Here is a 10931-nt window from a genome sequence, read left to right on the forward strand (position 1 = left end):
TAACAGGATGAAATAACGTGTATATGTAGTTTATTTTTCTAGTCATTCTAATTTTAAAAGATAATGAAAAGATGAAAACTCTCAATACAAGGTCACTTGGAGATCATTAATACCATGCATTCATAAAATTTAGATGACTAACTGCGGGAGGGACAGCAGAGTCCTTTTGCTAATATACTAATAATTTTTAAAATTAAGAATTAACTATAGGGCTTCTCAACTTCAACACTATTGACATTTTGAGCCAGATAATTCTTTGTTGTGGAAGGCTCTCCAGTGCATTACAGGACGGTTAGCAGCATCCCCATCCTCTACCCACTAGATGCCAGTAGCAAACCTCCCTCCTCCCTCATAGTTGTTACAACCCAAATATGTGTCCAAATGTCCCCTGGGGTAGAGGTGGGAGGTGGGGGCTGGGGTTGGGAGCAAAAGTCACACATGCTTGAGAACTACTGGCCTATCATAAATAGAAAAAAAAATTCAAAATGAATTGGAGAGGGAAGTGTTGTTTTCTTCTGGTCTTAATCTTCCAATATATTGAACTTGACCACAGATTACATTTAAGAGATTCTGCCTTTTAGAAAAAAAAGGATTTAATATCTATCACTTGTTAGTCAAACTCCAGAAGACTCACTGTACTGCCAACTCCCCCTCCAAACACATATACACTTTCTCACAGAAATGAGCACATCCATGTGAGCACATACACACAGTTTTAACTAGCTGAACTAAAGAAAATGCACAAAATTACTTGATTTACATTTCTTATTTCATCAAATATGTGGACCAGACTGTTCCAGTTCCCACAAAATCCAAAGGAATTCTCAACTTGTTCAATGCAATTCAAATACCACAATAGCTGCATCACTCTAGGTAAGATAACCCTAAGTATTAGAGCAAGTATTAAACTCATCCTCACATTTTAATAAATTTGGAGAACGATTCAAATTAACCACAATGCTTTAAACACAAAACAACTAAGAAGTAGATTTGTGTTTTGAAACAGAATCTGAGGAAGGATAAGAGGGGTGAAAAAAACTGAAATCAAAGGGAATCTGAAGGTATTTCAGGATGAGGGCAAAACTCAAGAATGTTTCCTCTAGAATGAGAGGAGAGAATCATACACTTGGTTATATCCTACACAAATAGTCTTCATAACCAATCTCCAGTATACATACCATGGGATGGAAAATGAAAAATCAACATCCACAAAATACTAAAAAAAAGAAAAAAAAAAATCCTAAGCACCTGAAATAAAACTGTTCTTTACTACTGTTCTTCACTTGATTTTTTAAAAATCAAATATTGATAAACAAAAAAAAACTTGAGAAAATTTTTAAATCTCATAAAAGTAGCCATCCTCATGCTTCACCAGGCTAGATTACAGATTACATAGAAAAAAATCAATTAGGAAAGGAAAAATAATAATCCTTTTTAGAGTGCACTTGATGCATAACAAAAGCCCTTTTAAAAAATCAGACATTTTAAGTACTAAAAATCTTCATGTATAAATATGGATTAAAGTCTAAGATTTCAGTATCTTCAACAGAATTATATTTTAGTTCAGCTAGGATTACTTATTTAAAAAACTATGCAACAATACTTAATTAGTAATGTAAGTGCAATATCTATGTGCTCTATAGCAACAAAATTCTTTAAAATTTTAGCTATTAACCTCCTGGCCCAGTGGAAAAAACCCTACAAGAAACTAACTGCTCCATTCTTTTTACTCCCAAGCCAAGCAGAAGAAGCTGTAAGATCTGTAGTTGACAGCCTGCTTTTCCAGAGGTAATACCTGGAGAATGCTCAAGAATAGCCTGCTTCACCAATTAGTGTGACTCAGGAGGGTCTGGGAGAAAATAATGTCCACAAGTCCTTGGTCAGTGGCCATGATGCCCCTCCTCCTCAAGGGCAGGAGATCAGAAAAAGGGATCTGAACAAGAGGAGTTCACCAACCAGAACATATAGGAGCAGAGGAGGAAGAGTACTACAGGAATAATAAAAACTACATGGTTAAGTTATGTCACAAAAGCAAGAGGTTTAATGTTATCTAGTATTCATTCATTTCAGAAACACCATTGTTTATCTTCCTTCCCAAACCACACACAAAAAGAACTGTCAGCCTGCCTTAAGCATGTTCCTTCTTCCATTTAAACAGACATGATTCTTTTGGTTAATCTCTGGCAATGATCGCCATTTCACAACACATTCAGCCCACCCGGAACTGATCAATACCACTATAGACATAAGACCAGACTTCATCCATTTATTAACCACAAGGAAATGTACCATTCAGCAAAATTCTATACATCACAAAAGATTCTATTAAGGGGGGGGCAGGGAGGACGGATGGACAAGGACATACACACAAACACACACACCACAGAGGTACACAAAGAAAAGACTACCACCCTCTTATTTCCCTGTGGCAAAGGAGATAAAGACATGGCCATGAAACCTGTCAATTCGTTGTCCCCCTATAATTCTATCTCACAACCTGGTAACTGAATATTGAATTTTGTAAAAAATAGATCCATTGCCACTTTAAAATTGCTCCATCTATCAAGCGAACTCTCCTCTTATGCACATTTGCACACCTTTTGAGCTAGATGCTGTATTCATTTACAGAATTTCAAATACAAAAGACTACATAGTTTTCCAACCACTGGTTGCAACCACAGAATGTTCTCACAAAATCAAAATTTCAAATATAAAGGGGCCAGATTATTCTTCCAACCTTGGGCCAAAACGAATTTTATGACTATAGTGTATGTGACAGTATGCACAATTTCAAATGGGCTGTTCTAAACCGAAAACAATGCTTCAATACAACGCGTTTAAAATAAGTATTCGTAGGTAAGCAAAATCTATGCCAGAAAAGAGCACATAAATGGTGGTTGAAAGCCAGCACATTCCCAACACACAGCAGCATACCTCTTCTGCACTGGGTTATTGTTAATACTCCAACAACAACTACAACTATTTTTAACACTGCTGGACACTGAAGTTGAAGAAAATGTGAGGGGAGACGCAGAAGAAACTGCTGGTAGAATGCATTGTTTCTCACGGTCAAAATTAAGCAGCAACTGACTTGATCTCTGTCGTGATAGTCACTGAAGTACTAATTAAAAGACGTTAAAAAAATAAAAACCACCCTTATCTCAGAGGATGTCATACTAAATGACATTTTGGAATACGCCTTTCGGGTCTCAAACCTTTGCACAAATTGTCACTTGTGGTATTTGCGGCTTAATTACAACCCAACCAGCGCTGTCATCCACTGTTATGGCCACAAACCATGACTTTCTCACTTCCACAACAGAGCAGTCACTCCAATCAGTTCGCCAACCTAACTCAAAACCAGAAAAATTCATGGAGGTTTCCAGATCACAGTCGGACCTGGCGGGTGGCAGCCGAGGGGCTCGGGGTGCGGGGAAACCTCCTCAAGGTCCACGGGAGCTCGCCGACCCACCGACAACCGCGGCCGCCAGCAGCGGCGGCGGCGGCAGCAGCCCCGCCGCGCCGCGCTCCGTGCACCTACCTGAAGAACAAGAGATAAGAAAGACGGCAAACGCCAACTTTGCAGCAGCTCCCATTTTCCCGAGGCGCCGGGGAAGCCGTAGGAAGTTCTCGCTAGATATCCAGTTCCCTGGGTCTTCCTCAGAGACAAACCTCCTGGTGTAAAATCAACCGTCATAAAACATATTCGGAAGCCCCGACCAAAAAAAAAAAAAAAAAATTAAAAAAATAACGTTCACGGGGTCAAAAAAAAAAAGGAAAAAATTTAAAAATAAAGAAAGCACAATTTAAAAAAATGCACCACGGGGGAAAAACCGCCACACACAATCACAACACACAAAACCAAACAACGAAAAGCCAACAACAACAAAAGCGGGTTTAAATCACTGTCAAAATCACTGTCAGCTCCGCTCGCCTCTCGGGTCTCTCGGAACAAAACGCCAGGCTGAGGCGACGAGGAGGCGGCGGCGGCGACGTCCGCTGCCGCCCGGACAGTCCGGGAACCGAGCTGGGTCCGACGTCCGGACCGACCTTCAACCCGGACACCCAAAGTCCGCGGACCAGTGGCGGCTGAGCTCGCAGCGGCGGCGCCCGAGGAGGCGGCGGCGGCAGCACGGGGAAGGAGCGGCGGGCGTCGGCGGCGCAGGCGGCGGCCAAGTTCTGGTCCAGGCTCTGGCTCCGGCTCCAGGCTCCGGGCTCGGCCGCGTTTTCGGTCCCCTGGCCTCTGCCGGCCCCGCCCCCTAAACTTCCGGTTCCGGCCCGAAGCTGGAAGCCGGGCACCGTGAAGGAACGCTCCGCAGCGGTGGCGGCGGCGGCGGCAGTGGCGGCGGTGGCCGGGCGCAGCGCGCGTGCCGGGCCGGGAGCGCGAGGAGATTGTCGGGGAAGCGAGGCGGGAGAGGGGGAGGGATGAGAGAGCGAGGGCGGGGCCGGCAGGAGGGTGAGGAGGCGGGGCGGACGGAGCCTCGATACCGCGAGGCCTCGTCGTCCGGCCTGCTCGGCCTGCTGGGCCGTGGAGCTCGAGTGGGCGGGCGGATGGAGGTTCGTCCCGATCTCGAGCGCCTGGTTTCCAAATCGTGCTCCCCTGGCCTCTCTACGGAGCGCACGCCCGAAGGGTCAGAGGGAGCTCAAGAGGAACAGGACCCCAGGGCGGGGTGGGGCGGGTGACTCTTCCGCGGGGGCGTCTGCGGCGCCCTGTCTTTCCTCTGGGGGGACGCCTCGTCCGCTCTGAGATTCCAGGCGCGGGGAAGCGAGGTGTGGTAGTCGGTCCTCCGCGCTGCCGAGCTGCCGCAGCCAGTGTCTGTACCCTCAGTCGTCTCGTGCTTCCCGCCCCTGTGGCTTCTGTTTTAAGCGTTTTGTCTTAAAAAGAAAAGGAAGGGGGTGGGGATGGCCTCGCAGAGGGTGGGCTGTCCACCCGGTCAAAGATTTCCACCGCAGTTATCACGATGTGCAATACGAATCCATTCCCACCATTCCTTTTACATACAAAGCCTTGTGCTGAGAATTGTTCTGCATGTAATAGGTTCTCAAATATTATTACACGCTGAAGAGAAAACCTGAGGATTTCGATCGACATATTTGATGGTCATTCGAGTGTTTACTTTTTAAATTTTCGTTATTTTAGGGCTTGTTTGTACTCCTTAATTCAAGTTGATTGCTTACAAGGTGCTGTGCTAGGCACGGAATGGGATCCAAAACGTAAAGTAGGATTCCCTCTCTCAGGACGCTCACATTATGTGCTGTACTCAAAGTTGGTTACAGAACACTAACTGAAGAGAGTATTAACGGTACTAGCTTTGTCATTTACCACACTTTAGCGAGCTCCATGAAGGTGGGGGGGTGGGAGGTCTTGTGTCTTCTTCCCCATTTTATGTCAGCACTCAGAGTGTCTAGCATGATGTGATAGGTGCTTAATATTTATATAAATGACAAGGGATAATTGCCTTCTCCTTAAATACATTATTCTCACATATAATCTATGATTTTTTGGTTTTTATTAATAAAAACAAATAAAATATCTGTACTATATGGCTAATTGACACTTTACTTGCAGCTTACTGAGTTCCCAATTTCTCCGCAAAGCAAGCCTTCTCCCTTGTAGTTATAGTCTCATTTTTCTCTTCCTCTAAATTACTCTGTATTTCAATTAAGTTCATCCTGTAATTATCTACCCATTTCTACAACTTGTCAAGGTTATTAGTAATCATTGTGGCTCTTTAAAGTCTCTCCAAGATTTCTAGTTCTCAAGTCATGGTGCTCAGAATTTGAATGATATTGCGCAACAGTTAAGAAAAGTCCCCAGTTGGTCTTCAAGGTGTCTAAATGATCTCATCTAATGTAATGTAGTTCTGTGGACTTTATGAGCTGGTCAGAGGAGTAAATATAAACCTTCCATTCTCTGATTGAATTAAGAGTTGCCACTAACATTTCTAGAATGGACAGTGTATTTTATTTAGTTCACTCAGAAATTTGATGTTAGTTATGCCTTGGATCAGGCCCCACTGTTGTCTAATCTCTGCATCGCTTCAATATTTCTTGAATTGTGAAACTAGAGCAAGTGGAATAACTGGAATAACCAGAAATAGGACTAAAACTTGAAAATATATTCCTTATCTTACCACCCAAATTTCCAGTATAAGAATGTAAGAGAACATGAAAAATACTCTCCTGTAAAAGAAAGAGAAGTAACAAGTCAAAGTCTTTGCTAGACGATTCTCTAATAGTTAAATAACTCCATGTGAGATGTTATTAACACCCATTAACAGTAATTGTCCATTTTGTTCCTAAATCTGTGTTCAAAAATATTTTAACGAAATAAGCCATAAGAGTGTGTGACTAATTCCCATTTTAATTGCAAAGCTTATAAAGAAGATAGAGGTAGCTGCAGCTAACCCTTTTGCTCCTCTTTCCTTCCTGTTTTCTAAAGTCACTTTTTCTTATCTACGAATCCAACATCTCTCTAACATAATGCAAGTTGTACCAACTGGTTTAGGAAGGAAGGAGAGGAAAGGAGAAGAAAACCTGGAAGGAATTCTAGTCTGACACAACTATGTGTTTAACAGCTTTAGCTGACATCGCTCAATTCCCAAACCTGATACCTGGCCTTTTAGCTATTCAAATGCTATAATTTCAAGTTCAGAGTCCTGACAGAAATTCAGTTGAACTTCCAGTTGTTCCTAGCTGGAAGAATCTTGAGAAGCCAATTTAATCTAAAGTCAAGTGTGTGCTGGCCAGATGAGCAAACAGAGGTAAACACAGACTGCTTCTAGAACAAAGGATGGTTTCTTTTTATGCTTGAAACTCACATGGCTGAAAAAAAGGTATAGATTAAATGTTCAATGCCAAGGTAGGGCTGGAATTGAACCTACCTTTGGGATTGAGTAGCACATCATATATTATGAGGAAATTCACTTTAAGGTATTCACCTGCCATATATAAACAAGATATGCCAAATCCCTCTTTAACTTCAGGAAGATGACCACATCACTTTGAAGTGTGAGACATGCGAATTCCCCATAGATGAAAAATTTTTAAGTATTTCTGCTGCATTTAGCTACAGAAAAAAAGAAGGAAGGAAGGAAGAAAGAAAAAATACCCCTGTGCTCAGATATCATGGACATTCCTGAAACGGCACAAGAAATGAACTTCTTATATACCTAAGCTGTAAGTTATAATACAAGGGGAACAAACTTAGTAATTTGGTAAGTTAAAAGAAGGCAGCTAATAATCTCTGCCTTTCTTTCATGGCATATCTTTCATGAATATTATTCTCACCCTAAATGCTCAAGGTAGGAAGAAAGCTCCCATTATCCAAGCTTTTGCCACTGTTACTCTTACATTTTCTACCTAACCATAGCATTGCACTGTGTCAATAGGGAAAATACACACACAAACACACACACACTGAGAAGAATAAGGATATGGGAATGGCTAAGGGACAAAACATTAAGGCAGAATACTTTAGCTTGGGAAAGTGAGTTAAAAGAGTTAAGAGAAACTAACTATGATGGAAATAATATATCCAGCACTTTGATAAAAAGGCTACATCTCAGCTAGTAATAAAATCTCAACAACCAGTTGGTTTCTGTGTTACATCCCAAGGGTAACATTTAACTTTTTGTCCCACTATCACCTTTTTCAAAATTTCAGTAAATGTGTGGGAAGTAGAAAAAAATAGATTTAATTCGGGGAAGGTTTTTTTCCACCCTTCAATTTATATTCATGACCACAGGGAAGGGACTTAGTTTTCTATCTTATTTCTAATAGTTTTCTATTTTATTTTCTAAATTTTATAACTCTTTTATAAATTCCACAACTATTTTATTGCTCATTTTCTAAATATTTTATTTCTAATGGCTTTCAACTATTCTTTCCATAACAAAGAATAGCTGAAGTCTTGAAATACCCTACCCAAGCTAATGCCAATGACTTAAGTCATTCAAGCTGGAGTAAACCAAAACTACTCAAAACACAATTCTCAAACCAGTGTTAATCTCAAACTGCTTGTTACTGATACTCAATGAGATTAGTATAGATATTGATAATAACTGTTTTTTTGTTTGTTTGTTTTTTGGCTTTCTGCCATTTCTTGGGCTGCTCCCATGGCGTATGGAGGTTCTCAGCCTAGGGGTCTGATCAGAGCTGTAGCCACCAGCCTACACCAGAGCCACAGCAACGTGGGATCCAAGCCACATGTGCGACCTACACCACAGCTCATGGCAAGGCCAGATCCTTAACCCACTGAGCAAGGCCAGGGATCAAACCTGCAACCTCATGGTTCCTAGTCGGATTCGTTAACCACTGAGCCACGACAGGAACTCCAATAACAACTATTTAAGTTTTGTACAAATTTGACTGAATAATTTTACTTTGTTGAAGGTAAGGAAAAAAAATATATATATGGCTTTATATTTTGTTTTTATTTTTATTTCGTGTTTTTAGTAATTCAATTTTATTGTATTTTTAAAAAGTGTCATAGACTAGAAATTTGCCATATACAATTTGAGAGGCATTGGAATAGAGAATAAGCTATATAGCCAAGACTCTCAAAAACAGTGCCCTTCATCCATTTTGACAAATGCTTAAAATCTTGAATAAAGCTTTGATGGTATGGTCCTAAAATTTTCTGTAATGCAAGACTGCATAGAAATCAGCCATTTTCATTACATTGTCCATCTTTATCTGTGGTACCCATTTATTTGACAGATAATTATTAGTTATAAGATTTTTGCTAGGTGATGATTGTATAGTGATAAGTGAAATGGATATAGCCTATACCTCCATTTAGTTTATAGGAAGATAGAAAATTAGCAAGTAAATAAGTAATTGTTGAATTGGAAGGACTATTTATAGAAACTGACAAGATATTGAGATAACAAATAAGAGTAGTAGTATTGGATAGGAAGGGAATGACTCAGGAAGGACTTGCTAATGAAGTGGCATTTAAACTGAAGCCTAAAAGATGAAAAGGAGATTCCTATGAGAGTGGATAATTAAGAAGGAACAGTGTGTACAAAACCAATGATATGTTCAAGAAATTGAAATGAGTGTCTTGTGGCAGTGAAAAGAGTGGTGTGAATACAGAGAGAAGGATATTGATTCCAGACTATCCAAGATCTTACAGGCCAAAATTAAGTTCTTGGACTTTATTCAAAGTGTAGCATCACACCATTGAAGAATTTTAAGTAAGGGAGTTACATGGTCTGGTTTATGTTTTGAAAGATTACTCTTGCTCTTAGATGGAGAACAGTTGCAAAAGATTAACAAAGAAAACAGAAAACTAGTTAGAAGGGTGTTATAGCAAATCAGGCAAGAGATTATGGTACTTTTAACTATTATGGAAAGAAGTAGACAGATTCAAGATATATTTTGGAAGCAGAATCTACAGGATTTGCTGATGAATTGGGTGACTCCTACTTTTTTTCTTGAGCAGAGGTAGTTTCATTTGTTGAGTTAGGCAAGAATTAAGTGGAGAGATATATTATAGAGAAAGAAGTAGAGAGATGAATAGTGAAATAATTCAATTTTGAAAATGTTAAGTCTGAGACACCTATAAGACATCCAAATGGAGATATAAAGTAAGAAAATGGATGTAGGTGACTAAAGTTTGGGTCAACAGGCAATCCCACAGATATGTATTGTGAATTGTCAGCACACAAACAGTATTTAAAGCCATGGAAATAAATGACAACATCTAAATAGAGAGTGGACTTAGAAAGTAAATTTAGCAAGTACAGGATTAAAAGCCAGGGTAGGGGATGAAAAAGTAATGAAAAAGCCATAGAAATGACATAAAAACCATGCACGAGAAAGAGAGAGAGAGGAGAGATGGGATCATACATGAAAGTGTTCTGTAAAAGGGGAAATATGAACAGTATTGAAATTTACAGAGACATTGGTAAACTGAAGAGTAAAAAGATAAGGATGCCATTGGATGTGGCATCATGGAGAGAATTGCTCTCCTTCTTTCAACAGAAGCCATATTGAAGCAAGTAGGAAGGAGAATAGGCAAGCAGAAGCAGGTGAGTTTGTAGAACTGGACACTGGAGGGTGATTATATTCTCAGCAAAGAGCTCTAAATTCCCTGACATGTAAAGCAAGATTTTCAGCTTAAAGTGGAAGGGGCAAGATGAAAAGCTATAACATAGTCCTAATGGAGATTGGAGAGAGAAGCATTAGAGTAGATTTGCCAGACTTGAGCCCCGTTGAGATTGGATATCATGTTTATCATGACTCTAGTCTGCCCAGCTGTGTGTGGTTATTTCCCAGAACACATAGTTATGGGCAGGCACAGAGAAGGCAGCTGATTAAGTTCTTCAGATGTTAGACTTGTTAAGTAAGAGATTTTGAGGAAGAGAAAAACAAGGAAGTTATGGGAGTGGAATGGGAGTCATTGGAACAATGAATAACGGAATTTTAGTTGCATAAGAAGAAAGTATAGAAGAGTCTGTTGTGGGTAGAAAGAAGTGGTAAGTGCAATGGATTAGAAGGCTGACACCACTCAGAGGAATTCTGGCAGACATTTAGAAAAATGAGCTAAAAGGATAGGAGTGAAAATTTAAGAATGAGAATTATATGTATTGGGGGGTTTTACCATTGCAATGATAGAAAAAATGGTCACTGGCAATGAGATGAAAAAATTGGATGCCAAATCATCCAGAGAGTGGGAGGGGTCACTTGCAGGTATGTTGAAACCACCTAAATGGTGACAAAGATTAGGCTGGTAGGTAAAAATGTTAAGATTTCAAGAATACAGGAATGTTACTTGGAGGCTGTAAGAAGACAGCATTTCTTAACGTCATCTCTAACAAGATAAATGGTTTTTAATGTGTTTTCAAATACATTCTTTCTTAATTTTCATTACAATTTTGTAAAGTAGGTATCCTTAATATTATTACCATTTCACAGAAAAAGGG

At 40.2% G+C, this 10931-nt stretch overlaps 1 protein-coding gene across 1 annotated transcript in view; it reads right to left on the minus strand.

Annotated features, from left to right (window-relative positions):
• Nucleotides 1-3618, minus strand: part of ACVR2A (activin A receptor type 2A) — an 81724-nt gene extending 78106 nt beyond the window's left edge. Inside the window, 1 exon segment of the mRNA NM_001204765.1 lies at nt 3542-3618. Coding sequence (NP_001191694.1) covers nt 3542-3596 — 55 coding nt within the window. The 5' untranslated portion in view covers nt 3597-3618.

This window comes from Sus scrofa, chromosome 15 (genome assembly GCF_000003025.6).
Source record: "Sus scrofa isolate TJ Tabasco breed Duroc chromosome 15, Sscrofa11.1, whole genome shotgun sequence".
Lineage (NCBI taxonomy): Eukaryota > Metazoa > Chordata > Mammalia > Artiodactyla > Suidae > Sus > Sus scrofa.